This window comes from Anabas testudineus, chromosome 7 (assembly GCF_900324465.2).
Source record: "Anabas testudineus chromosome 7, fAnaTes1.2, whole genome shotgun sequence".
NCBI lineage: Eukaryota > Metazoa > Chordata > Actinopteri > Anabantiformes > Anabantidae > Anabas > Anabas testudineus.
Window position 1 is genome coordinate 15,784,588 of NC_046616.1, and position 14,067 is coordinate 15,798,654.

A 14,067-nucleotide genomic window follows, 5' to 3' on the forward strand; every position below is an offset into this window, starting at 1 on the left:
AGGTAATAAAAGTCACCGGCAAGGGCAGTGAGAGATAATACAACGCCAGTTAGTGATAAATAGGATAAAGGAGATTTGGCAGTTGTCCAGGCTGATCAAATGTATGTTGAGACAGGCAAGGGAAGGTGACAGATAACACCTCCTACTGAATGGTAGAGATGGTAATCACCCCACATCACAAACACTGAATCCATTTAAAAAAACAGTAAGCTTTAGCACAGTTATTTTCCAAACCTAACCCCTGTCGCAAAGTCATTTAAAAATAGACACCAGTAGGAAGGTATGGATGTTTAATCGCTTTTGGCTGGTTCTAAATTCTCACCCGTATCGTGAGGCAGGAGGTTAAGCTGGCTGAGTCCATTAAAGCTCGCAGAATGAGTGCTTTGTCTTCGTTTTATGACTGCTGGAGGTAGTGAGGTCTGGCAATATGGCAGAGATTGAGTTTTCAGTGGAACTCGGAAGTCATCGTGCTGCACTTCTTCATTGTAAAAGCGATCGCTATAAGCTATCAGGTGGTCTCTGTCTAATAACTGGAGTTCTGCTTTTAACGGCTTGTGAAAAGATGTTCTGCGGTCTCGTGACGTGCCGCCCCGCCTCCTCCCAGAGCTCTTTTACCTCTATACAGTTTGATCAGTTTACTGTCAGTTTGCATGGATCTCGAGCTAATTTACATCAATGCTCCCCTCCTTCCTTTCTTGTCTGTCTTGCTCTTCCTTTTGAGCTTTCCCTCATCTCTTGTGTGTGTGACTGGCAGGTCTTTAGGTTTGGAGGGCGCCTAGCTTCCCACGTTCCTTCCTCCTGTCTCCTCCCCCTCAGTCTGACTGGCAGTAATTACATCAGGGCTGGGCCTGGTTTGTCCTCACGACCCCGAAGACCTGACAACCAGAAAGAGACAGCGAAAAAAATGGGGGACGGGGGGGGGAACAAGAAGGGCGCTGCTGCAGAGGAAGATACAGAGGTAGCAACATATGGAATTGAGAAGAAAGAGAGCAGAAGGAGAAAGCAGTATATGATGGGAGAGAGGCACAAAAGGTTACACATCCGTGATTCCTGGCAGATCTTTTTTTCTTTTGCATCTCCACCTTCTTTTTCATTCCCCCATCACGGCTGTGTGAACTCTGTATTCACCACTACTCATTTGAACAGACTTCTTGGCTGAGAAAGTGTTTTTTCACTCTCCTAGTCCTCTCATATGCTACCAAGTGTCTATCACAAGCCTGAGCTGTCATATAGGAGGTCTCGTTGGTCTCTTGTGCACTTCTAAAACAGCCATATTCCAGGATGGCGTGTTTCCCCTTGTTGGTGATGGCAGGTCTTACTTGTTTGTTCTGTTTTTGTTTCTACTTCACATCTATTCACCTCTCCTTATTTAGAAAGACTTATCATGATCACAGGGTCAAAAATCAACCTAATAAAGAGACTGCTGGTGGCCACATTGAAAAGATCTCATATAACTTCAAATACTGAGGTCAAATAAATACAATCTCTCTCTCTTTTGTTTTTAAATCTAGTCCCCAAGGAGAAGAAAAGAAGAGAAATTAAGAAGTCATTTGTGGGAGATGAAAGAGAGGCTTTTCTCCAACAATTCTCTGACATATTAAAAAATAATGAATGCATAATACCGTCTCTCTTCAAGTGACTGCATTTACGTGCACACGGGAAACCAGGGCTTCTCAGGCAAAACCCAGTTATGTAGAAGGAGAGCGTGTTTTCAATCAAGTGAGAGTATTTTAAAAGTCCCATTTGTGATGTACAGGATCATGCAGCATGGTGTTTCTGGACTGGTGGCCTCAGAGAGTCTTTAAGTCTGTTTGAATGAGTTTAAATTTCAGTCGGACTTTGTCTAAAATATAATGTACCACAGTGAGTAGGCTTTCCTTTCATTCCTCTTCCACTTCACTGTCTGAGCTCACATGGAAAAACTCAATTTCAGGTCCTGGTTAACGTTACATTATTGGTTATACAATACATTTTAAATCTAATTTAATATTAACCAGGTTTCTCCTAATCCCTGAGGAATGGGTTTCTTGTTTACATTACTTGCATAGTTGTACTCTCCACTCTGTTGTGCAGTGCATTTTATCATTCACATTACTGACAAATTGCTGCTCAGGGGATCAGTAGTCATATTTGTCCACAGATGACCAACCGCAGTAGTGTAGCCTGTTAAAGTTAATGTGAACTAATGTCTGTTTCGCTGTCGCACAGCGAACACTGGACGTCCAATAGGAAAGGCAGGGAGATGAACAGAGAGAAATAGAGGGAAGAAAAAAAATCAAATATTCATGATGTAGGATTTAAATAATCAAGGACTAATCTAGCAAGAGAGACACAATTCCAAAAATCATGCGCTGCCTCTGTGAATATGCACTCAGCATAATTGGAGATCACAGTGGAGTAGCTCTGCTGCCCACCACCATCACCAAAACAGCCATCTGTTTGGAGCTGTATGAGAGTCAGCACACAAAGCGTGTAATCTGGATCGAATGCAGCCTGTTAAGTTCTCAGAGGATTATCAATTATTTATCTTGTTGTTTTTTTGTTTTTCCTGTTGCAGAATTCATAGACAATGTTTATGCAAACCCTTTTAACAAAGACAGTACAAAGTGTGTACTTACCAAGTGTTTGCTCTTCTCCCTCCCTCTCGTCTTTTCCTCTTTTCCTCTCTTCCTTTTCTCTCCCCTCAGCCGCGTCCAGCTTCAGTTTTTGCCGTGCCTCCCTGGAGCACACGGTGTCAGCTGAGGAGCTGAGCTACCAGCTGCCGCGTCGTGCCGGAGGCAGCAATCTGACCTGGCACGATGGCCGCGGCCAGAAGACAGCACACACCCGCACCGTCAAACTGCTGCAGCAGCCCGGCACAGAGGGCATCCAGGTATAAAGGCGTCCACACAAACAGAGCAGACGCAACGTGGAGTTGAATGTATATGACTTTTAAATGGCAGGTTCATTCATATGATACATGGAAAGTGAGCCTCTGAAGCCGGACTCTGTTCCACTCATTAAACAATGTGCTGTGAAATGCTTTGTGCTTAATCTGTCACCAGGATATCACAGCAGTGCAGGAAAAGAAAGCATTGCCAAAATCTAAAAAGGATTTCAAGTTTTCACTCTAATCACATTTTGCAGTAGCTTGGGATCAGCTAATTCCGCATTCAGCTTGCTTTTAGTGGTTTATTTTTATCAGTATGAGGCATAATTTGTCACTGGAAGTGACATTTTTCAATATGAACAAAGGGAAGGAAATTGCACTTTTTAAATTTAAGATTTTAGTTTTGTTCTTTTGACTTCTGATTAAATTTTTGGAACTATTCAAGGAAACAAATGTTTTCTATCTCTCTCCCACAGGTTAAAACAAAACATGAAGTTCTATATATAGGTGAAGGTACAAATCATAGGGTACTAAATGGACCAAGTTCTAGTCACATGCTATAAAAATAATAATTTTAAAATGATATATAAAGTATCATTAATAATTTGGTTCACCTGTGTCATTTTCTATTAAATAGCATCAGAGTGATATTAAGTATTATAGTAGTAGAAGTATTCTGAACTTTTTTTAAAAAAGTAGCTTAAGGTTAGATTGTTGTAAATAAATCATCCAATTAGCTTTAACTAGTAACTCATAAAAGCTGTGTATTTTTCAAATAGGATCTTTCACTAAATGAAAGAGAGGGTGGTAAGGAGAAGCTGTTCCGACTGATGGGGGAAAACGTCAAACATGCAGCGTGGCATATAATCTGTTCCTGTCAGAGAGAAACGAGAAAACATAAATGCGTCGGTGCTGCATCTGTAGTTGTCCAATCTCAGCGGTACCAGCATTCCTAATTGCTTTATCTCGTACATGATGTTGGGTGGTTATACCTGAGCTTGTAGTAGATATCACCAGAGAAAAGCTGGTTATGTAATCGAGGAGTGGTACGAGAACTGGCCTGTGATGTAACAATGCTTGGGCAGTCTAGAGAGTCACATACTGAGAGCTGTACAGTCACTGTCTGTCCAATGCGTCCAGTATTACTTATCTAAAATTAGAATTTATTTCAGATGCATGTTTTCCCTGAAAGCTCAACAACAGCTGCAACATGCATGTCCATGATTTCAGTTGAGCTCAGTTGGTAAGAAATGCCTACAGTCAGCATGGCCGCCAGAGCATCATTAACTTCCACAGATTGCTGTTGAGCAAAACTGAATCCCATCTGTGCAACACCAGAGACATGCAAAACAAAGAGGATGAGCATTTATTTTAGAGTAATCTGCCTGAGTTTGACCCAAAACAGCACATGACACAACAACCGCCTTCCTGGCTCCTACATGAAAGAGAACAGAGACCCTAGTGGGATGTGTTTGGTTTCCCCACTGACTTTAAGAGCGTTTGACACTGCGGGACTGTAAGATGCACATATGCACTGCAAGATTGTTTAATAATTAGTAAAAAAAGAGTGCCCCCTCAGCTATAACCGCTATAAACGTTTAATAAAATATGAGTAGGAAGCTGTTTCCATGTGATTACACAGAGACTAGATAATTAAACCTCCTATATACCATAAGAAGTAAGGCTTATCATTTCCTTTTGGCAACAAGTCTCTTTATGTATTATTCAACAAACGACAGAGCAGTCCGGCTCTCTCTCTCTTTCTTTCCTGTGTGTGCAATCAAAGAATTTTCCAGTGTCCATTCATGCTATTTTTGGCGTTTTGTGATTATGGCTGTGGATGAGGGTGGATTTGCGTTTGTGTGTCCACTTCTCTCAGGAGTGTTGATTAGATTATTCTCCATTACACTTGTGGTGCACACATCAGCTTTAATGAGGGAACCAGTTAAGTGAAACACAACTCAGTTTCTTTATATAAGGTGGCATCTTGGGAATCTCTCATATCTGTTTAACAAAGCTAATATAACACATAATGGACTTGTATGCAAACACCCATCCACACACACACACACACATAGATAAACCATGCAGACCAGACTGTCAGGAGGCATAAGAAATAGTGACAGCAGGGAGTGAGAAAAGAATTTTTGTATATATTTGTGTTCATGCATGTACAAATCAAGGATGCTCCCAACACCAAGGTGTTTGCAGTACTGACCAAGTGTAGGGTCGCATACAGATGTACGTATTACCAAAGTCAGCAAATGGAGAGAACAAGTTTGATTACTGTACTGGAAAATGTTTAAAATGAAACTTTAAACAACATCATTTATATTAGAAACAGGTGAATTAATGTTAATGAATAGTGACAGCTTAAATAATTTGTTAAAATAGGGGTTTTACTCTCGTTTGTGTTGTTACAGCTTTAGGTGGACCTGTATGCAGACCTATCTGCTAATGGGATTCTTCTGAATAATGAGTCATTGTGTAGTTGGCACACCTTCTGTACCATCCTTGAATTGGTCGTTGTTGTGGTAGCCAGATGGGCTGAAGGGAGGTGTTTGTGGGTGGCTCATTTTGCTGTCTGACACACAGCTTGTTGGTGAGCCTTTAGATGGGACCGGAGAATAACTAGATGGAATAACAGAGACACAGTTTAGGAAGTAGCAGCTGCCATTGTACCCTCTTTTTTCTGTATCAGGACCAAGCCTGTTACAGGAAGCTGGGCTCTTATTCACTAATTTGCCGTGCTAGGTGGGCGAATGAGAAAGAGCAGTCTGTGGTTATTTTCCCTTCCTCATTACAGAACACAGTGGCTGACCTTCTCCGCTGACACCAACACAAAGCAGTCGACTAATGGAGAGGAAACACACAAAAACACAATGCAAAACCTTCTTATTTTGACATTTGCAAGGAAATGCACTCAACACACCACACATTTTTAGGATCTTCAGTCGAACTCATTATAACTGGGTTTGTGGTACATCATTATTCGCTGTTTTTCTGATTGCCCTGATGGTCTGCTTTGGTGATGCTAGTGTGTGTGTGTGTGAATGATAAACATTCTGACACAATGTCAGACATTACTGTGGTGACAGTATTGACATTCACCAACATGAAAATGGTAGAATCAGTATAGCACATATTGTAAAAAAAACTATTCACAACCTGATTCTACATGTTTAGCACTTTGCATATTGTTTAGCCTCCATTCACTTCACCTGCTTTTTTCTAGCTACGCTAGCTGCACAGATTAATGGATGGCAGTGTTGGTACTGTTGCCTGTTGCATATTAACTTTCCACCACATTGGTCCAGACTGATGAAGCAACATATTTCAGTCTAAAAAATGCCTGATTTTAATGCAGATTTTGTCTGAAAATCAAGGATTAAAAATATGATGCATGTTGCAATGCTTTTAGTGAGATTGCAAGAGCGACCGCACTGTTGTGACTATTCTATATGCAGATCCACATGCGCGCACACACACACACACACATAAACACACAAAAAGGCAAGCATGCCTCTATGACTGTGAAATTTATACTAAATTAACATTACCACTAAACATGCTTATTTAACCTGATTCATCTTCATTTCTTCAACACTTGCAACACTGTGATTGGTCTTGTCCTTTGTCTCCACATGTAGGCCGTTCTTCAGGTGTGTTTTGCAGTAGAAAAGTGTTATCGCTAAAGCAATTTACCGTGCAGAACATCACTAAATTGCCTTGCACAGTATTTTTAGATGGTAAATGTGAGGCGAAGGCCAAGTTATATTATAATAATAATTACTATAATAATCATTATAGTCATAATAATACATTTTGGTTCTCCTCTCTGCTTGTCTCCTTGTATTGCACATAGTCAAACAGTTCAATCAATTTTGAAAGGCACAGACAGATATGCGAACATGCTACCATGGGAGGAAATGACAATTGATGGATTTTGTCAGCGTCACCTTAGTGTCGTGTGTGTGTGCACTGCACTGGTGTAGTGATGCAGTGGAGTCTTGTGGTTTGAAAGACACTGTAGAAAGATAAATATAAGAGCTGTTGGCAGTGGGTCACAAATGCTTTAGTCTGTATTGTCCTTGTCCTGCCACTCACTGTTGTTGCTCTGTCCAAGAGACATGTTTGACTCATGCTAAATAGAGAGCTTTGTGAAAATCCCATCTGGCTCTTTGTTCAACCACAGAGAGCCTGCTCACATTCGCATGAGTGCAAGATATTTACACACACAGAATCACAGTGACACACTCAGACGCACAACAGCACAAGGCTGGACTGAGCGGTGGAAGACACAGGGGCGATGAATGATGCAACAGAAACTGTCAGGGACCCAGGGGAGGATTGGGTGTTACTGAGTGGAGAGAAATGAAGGATAAGATGAAATGAGAAGTGGTCGAGAGAGGTGTGAAGGAGATATGAAGGATCGTGTGTCATGATCTGTCAGGGTCTTTGGTGGTTGGTGGGACATATTGAAGATCTGATTCTCAGCAGAGAAAGGGACGGATAGATGGGACAGTAGATGTCAGAGAGACAGAGTTGTTAGGTCAGACTGCAGAGCATATGGGGAAGATAGAGGAGGAGTGTTTAGTATCCTGTGGGAAGTTAAAGTGACAGCAGGAAAAGATGCAGAGCAGAGGGGGAAAGGCAGGTGTGAGCAACAGTGTGTATGCTATGAAAGATAGATTCACTCACTTAAATAGGCACGCACATAAACACACACACACACACACACACACACACATTGGGATTTTTACTGCTAATTGGCGTAACATCATTGATCAATCTCAGACAGGGTGTGGATGTGCAGAGACAGAAGCAGGCATTGGAAGAGAGGTGTTATCGGTCACAAAGAGTGAGTTTTACGGATTCCCCACGCTCCCCTGACTTCAGTTAATCCCTGATTCAGCTACACAGTGAAGCAGGCCATGCGCACGCACGCACGCACGCACGCACGCACACACACACATACACACACACACAAACTAAAATGGACAAAAAGCAGCTCAGTGCACAGAAGTCAAAGCAGGAGAAAGATCGAACGGAGGAAACAAGAGCAAGGGGGGGACAGGGAGGGGCTGTCAGGCAGGCAGAGGATAAAATTTATGAGGCGCAAGTAGAGGGAGGGATAAGAGACATGATAGAACAAAGTAAATAGGGAAGGACAAATAAGCTGTTTGAGGATACAAACAGAATGATCAATGGAGAACAGCAAAGAAGAAAATACGTGGTTTGGAGGGAAGTGTGTGGGGGGAGGAAGCAAGAGGACAGGGAATAAAACAGACACAGAACTTGCCTTGTTGAATATAGACTCCTAAAATATCGTATTAGATCATTATTATTCATTATAATTTATTAGGTGCGTCAATTCCCAAAGAATTTCAAGTCACGGTGTGAATTAAAAGTAGAGTTTATCATTATCGTTCAATAGGAGAGTTTCAAGATTGAGACCACGCTCAAATCTGTATGATATATAACTAAAGTAGTTATAGGGAGTAGCTAGCCTGGTTGTGGCACTGGGTACTTGCTGCGGTGTATAATGTTTGTTTATTCTAAGCAATCAAGTAAATATTACCACTATTTTAATTATACAAAGCAATTTGGCTATGTACTAGAATTTCCAGAATATATTTCTTTATCTTCTTCCCCTCCTCCATCCATCTCTCATTAGATTTCCGCTTCAAATACACCTTCCCTCCCAGCCCTGTGCATAATGAATGAGGGAGCTCCTCCCGCTGGACAGAAGTAGGTCTCGGGAGGAGTGGGGGAGGTAGTGAAGGGTGAACAGGGATGACAGAGAGCCGACCCGAGCAGATCCACTGATGGATGGACAAAAAATGGCGCAAGAAAAGCACGAGGTGAAGAAGAGACAAAGAGGGATGATGGGGAGCTATCATTTCATTTCCCTTCTGTCTGGCGTCTTGATGATGAACGTCATTACTCATGCAAAGAGTACCCCACTCCCCAAAGTACTGTCTTCTCCTGATTTTTGTCAGCCTCTCTGTCATCGCTCAGCTTCTCTGTCTTCTTCATTGTTTCATGTCACACTGTATCCTGTTCACGGAAATAAACGAGTCATGATATATTCAATAATGAATCAATACAACTCTCATATTTATGTGCCACGATTTCAGAGATGGGTTTCCGATACTTGTTATGGGTACTTCAGTGGATCTAAAGCTCATCACTTTTCTTCCATAATAATTGAATGCACCTGTAGCTCCCTTTACACTACTATTCAAGATAAGTTATTACAGTATATGCACTGTTCATTAACAATCATTCGTTTTTTTTTCATTCATTCTCATAAAATATAGGTCCTCGGGTTATTATTAATCTCCCTGCTGAATCTTCAGCTGCACTAAAAACTGCTGCTTTTCCAAAGACTTTAGTCACATCAATGTAGGGAAATAGGACAGTGGCGTATACTGAGGAGCTGATAAGCATCACTTCTTAAAAGCAACATTTGACCACACAATATACTGTAACACAGCGGTTCCTAACCTTCTTAGAAGTATAACCTGCTTTTACGATGCACAAGCAGCGTTGCCATCTCAAGTGAGATTCAGTGTAATGCTGCCCTGCCTTCCAGGTTAAAGGAAACGTTGTGTTTCCTCCAGACAGATCTGTTTGTGTTATTTAATGTGCCACACTTTATGATTGTCCATTCATCCCAGCATTGACTCAGCTATGTCAGCATGAGTATTGTATGGATGATGGGGAGCTAGCGAGCTCTTCCATACCTCTCCCTACCCATTGTTAATTGATGATGGTGGGGTGAGCAGAAAATTTTGGCTATTAAAATGACTTTAGTGCTCCATTGAGTCAGGGTAGAAGTATGTGTGTAATTAGGAAACGAGCAAACACACTGGAGCAGACAAATAGAGTTGTTTTCAATTAAGGCCTACAAAGCAGAACACACTTAGCCAGTGGACCAGCCAGAACTTGATAGGGCTGATTGATGCTTAAATTGACAGGAGGAGATCTCATTACAGCAGCTGGCAAAGATGGAAATAGTTATGAACCTGTGTCTGTCACGTACTGGAATGCGAAGATGTTCTGGGACCTGGCCTTTGTGTCATTAACAAGAATGCCGCGGAGAAAAGATTGGATATGAAGTAGGGTTGGTGTGTGCATCTTGCGTTTGTGTGTATGGCATTTCAGCATACATAATCGCATTAAATGCAGCCAGTTATGCAGTGAAACATTTGGCAGCACTTCTGTGTTTTGCTGTTGAAAATCAGCCAAGGCCTTTGTTGTAGTCTTGGCTCAGTCGGAGCATGAATGAATGGATTAGATATGAAAAAAAGTCACACAAGAGGGAGAGAAAGCTGAGGGGACAAGGAGATAGTTGTGTTTTCTGGCCATATGAACTGGTTGTGACTTTATTAATGTCCATATTAATTCCCTGCGCACGGCCATGATACACAAAGACAAGCCTGCCCTGACAAGTTTCAGGGCTCGGAAGAAAACGTCTGAAGAAGGGGAGAGACAGGGGGAGAGCGAGAGAAATCGAGACGATGGGAATAAAGATGTGTATTTGAAGATGACAGAATCACACTAATGCTATGCTGACTGCGTAATGAAGGTGCTGCTGTCAGGGAAAATTACCTCCAGAAAAATACTATACCAGCCACAATATGACACAATGTCAGGGCCCATGGTAGCAGAAATAATATATGGAATGTAATTACTGTATCAAGACATGTTGTTGAGAGGAAGGGTAAAGTGCCAGAGAGCAGAGAATAACATATTAAGAGAGAAAACACGGTGATGCAGCGGGAATTTGCATTGTTCCCTCTTAATTAGGGTTGAAAGGTGAAAAGCTGGGTGCTTCTTTCAATCCAAAGAATAACATCTGTTTGCCCTTTTATGACTACAAGCTTTTGAACCTTATGCTCACTGTTAATTTGGGCTACATTTGAATTTCATTATTTGTATTTCATTTGTTCCACACGGGAGAAAAGAGCAGCTTATTCTAATTGTAATGTGGTATAGGCTACACTACAGTACATTTTTGTCTTCTGTATGTGATGAATGAGACATAACACTGCTTTCTGTACAAGTATAGCTATTGAGTTTCACTAAGCTGCTTTTCATTACATGACTTTTATGTTTTGTGATTTATTTGTCTACCAGGAGGGATTTTGTTGCACATTGGAGCATTAGAACACATCATGCCAGCTAATTTCACATTAATGAGAAAATTCAGCAGGTTGCATATTTAAGGAAGCTAGCACAATTATAAGGTGATTATCTGCAAAAGAAAAAAAAAGCAATAAAAAGCTTGGTTCCAACTTCCTTCATATAGTAACAGAGGAAATTAAAACAGAAGTTCACACGTATACCTACACTCACTGGCTTGATCTTGCTATTACAGCACCCTGCACACACACACACACACACACACACACACACACACACTGGCTCACTCACACATGCAGAAGTGCATCAGTTAATATAAATTCTCTTCCTCTTTTGTTTTCCAGTTGCGTCCAGGTGAAGCTTTCACTGTGTATCACACCAGTCCTACGCTGTCCTGTCTGTCCAAACCTGTGGTGCTGTGGACCCAGCAGGATGTCTGCAAGTGGCTTAAGAAATACTGTCCTCACAACTACCTAACCTATGTAGAGGCCTTCTCTCATCATGCCATCACAGGTAGAGTACGCAGCACACTAATAGGTATGCACACAGCCTTTGTTTAGCCTCATGTATGTCTGATTGGACTTCTTTTCTTGATTGATGAGAGCTTATTTTTATATCCGCAACTATTGACATTGTGGAGGTGTTGTTCAAAGAGTGGTTTCCCCAGACCTTGTTCACTGACCTCTGTTCCTTTTTATAGGCACAGCAGGCACGGTCCATTGGATTAAGACATTGAAAACCAATGCCGTAAAAGGCTTTAAAAAATCTCACAGAAGTTGTATTTTTAGGTTTGTGGTTCCACAGCTTAGCTTTTTCAACTGGAAACAGGTTTACATCCAAATCTCTCCAAAGGAGATTTAAAAGGCATTCATGTGAGGTAATGAAAGAAGTGCGGCCTATTTTTGGAGGTAAAAAAAAAAAAGAGAAAACTGTGGAACAAATTGTAGGTTATTATGTTATGAGTTTAAATAACACCCTTTCTCATACACATATGCGTTTAGTGAGCTCACAAAATGCATGTCGCTGCATAAACACACACATATTCGCACATATCTCCAGCCTCGACAGGCCAGACGGTAGAGTAGTTTCTTTTCTCGTGTCTTACATTGAACAGATTGCTGTTTTTCTGCCGTAGGCTGAGCCACCACTTATATTTGCACGCACACACACAGATACATACTGTCCATACACACTGGCTTCAGGGCTAACAGTGCTGTGACAGCCATAGTTACAGCAACCCTTTTTTATTTATGTATTCTCAAACAGAGAGAGAGAGAAAGAGAGAGAGAGGGGCTTAGATCCAATTATTCTTATGTATTCACTTGCTGATATCCAGCTGGATTTGATTTTGCCCGGGTTATTAGCACCTGTGTTTTCTTGTGCAAATATTGAGTGAATGTGTGTTTTTGTTTTGATGCATATGGTCAGTATCAAAGAGTAACATCAATAAGTGTTCGGCCTTTTTTTTTTTTTGTACACAGAAGGATGTTGGATCCCTCCAGCAGTCCGCAAATGGATTCTGTGTGTGTATCATCTTAGTTCAGTGACCCAAAAGTAAATCTGTCTCCCTCAGCCTCTTAGTAAGGGCACCATCACAGTGGTACAAGGTGCCTAAGGAGATCAGTGCAGCCTCTTCAGTGTCTCTTGCTTTTTCCATTTAAGATCCCTGCTATCATCTTTTATTCATTTTGTCTCTCCTATTCCATCGCCTTTTTTATTTCTGACATTGTTTGTAGTAGTAGATCAAGATTATTAAGTTTTGGTTTACTTTTGAACATTTACTTTACTACATTTCAAAGAGAAATGCTGCACTTCACTACATTTCATCTATAATATCAGTGAACTCTTTCGTACCACACGTACACAGTATTAATATCAATACAATTAGTGCAATTAGTTTTGTTTATACATAACCAGCTGTTAATGAGACCTGCACGATGTTGAGGAGGAGCGTTGGATCAGTCTTCCTCACAGACCTGCTGCAGCTCAGCCACACTCAAAGTGGTAGCATGCTGTGGACGTATGTGATTTACCGACAGAAGCTCTGTTCTCACAGAGCATCAATGATGTCATCTTGATTATTTCTCAGAATAACTGTACCATTATTATTCACACCCGGTGTTTTATTTATTTTTTCACTCATTCGTTTTGTCTCTAGATTTGGTAGCATTCTGTGCTGCGATAAGAAATCCCAACTGTACGGTAGGTCGGCAGGTTCGAAAAATTGATGTCGATCAACTGTCCCTTGCTGTCCTCAGCACCAAGAGCATTTTTTTACTGACTGCGGGCTGCATGCTTTGAGTTGACAAAGCACGCTGGACCACCTCCACATGTGACCTTGCAAACTGGATGGCGTTCCAGCTGCTGCTGCTGCTGCATTAATTAATTATTATTCTACTTTCCTAATCAGAGCAATATATCCTGACACAGGTCACAATTGTAGACCATGTGTGAAAGACTGAGATTGCAGATAGGTTGAAGATATAGAACATATACTGGTAAATGCGATGAATATACTGTACATACAGTACACATTGACAGAGAATGTCATACAGTGTGCAGGCCATTATGGAAAGCATGGATTAAATGGGTCTGCTAACAAATCCTTAATCTAAAGGTTGTTCTTTTGTAAGGAAGTCTTTCTTCCTCCTATTTGGATAGCTTTTCAGACTGTTTTAAGAGTCATTATTGTCCCAACCAAGGCAGAACTGCTTTCCATTTACCCACAGACATTGTTAATAGCAATTTATTTTGAAGCCAAATTGAGAGAAGCGATCTCTATTGAAACAGCTTTTGTTTTTGTGTCTCTTTTCTCCCTTTGACAGCACTACTTTCCCTATCTGTAGGCAATTATTAGGAGATGTATTAAGTCTGTCTGAGGGGAATTGCTTTGAGCTCCATTCATCTGCTTTGTCTCATTGTACACACACACACACACGCACGCACGCACAGACACACACACACAAAGAAACCAAGGGCAGTGTTTTTTCTAGGACGCACTGGTACTGCTGTTGGCAAGCACACACTGGAGGGCTGTAGGGGATGAA

General features: G+C 41.3%; 1 protein-coding gene across 1 annotated transcript in view; it reads left to right on the plus strand.

Moving 5' to 3' along the window:
• The window catches only part of samd10b (sterile alpha motif domain containing 10b), a 56,463-nt gene that overhangs the window by 33,311 nt on the left and 9,085 nt on the right, over positions 1-14,067 (plus strand). The window contains exons 2-3 of the mRNA XM_026368947.1: positions 2,688-2,872; positions 11,365-11,533. Coding sequence (XP_026224732.1) covers positions 2,688-2,872; positions 11,365-11,533 — 354 coding nt within the window. The remainder of the gene's footprint in view (positions 1-2,687; positions 2,873-11,364; positions 11,534-14,067) is intronic.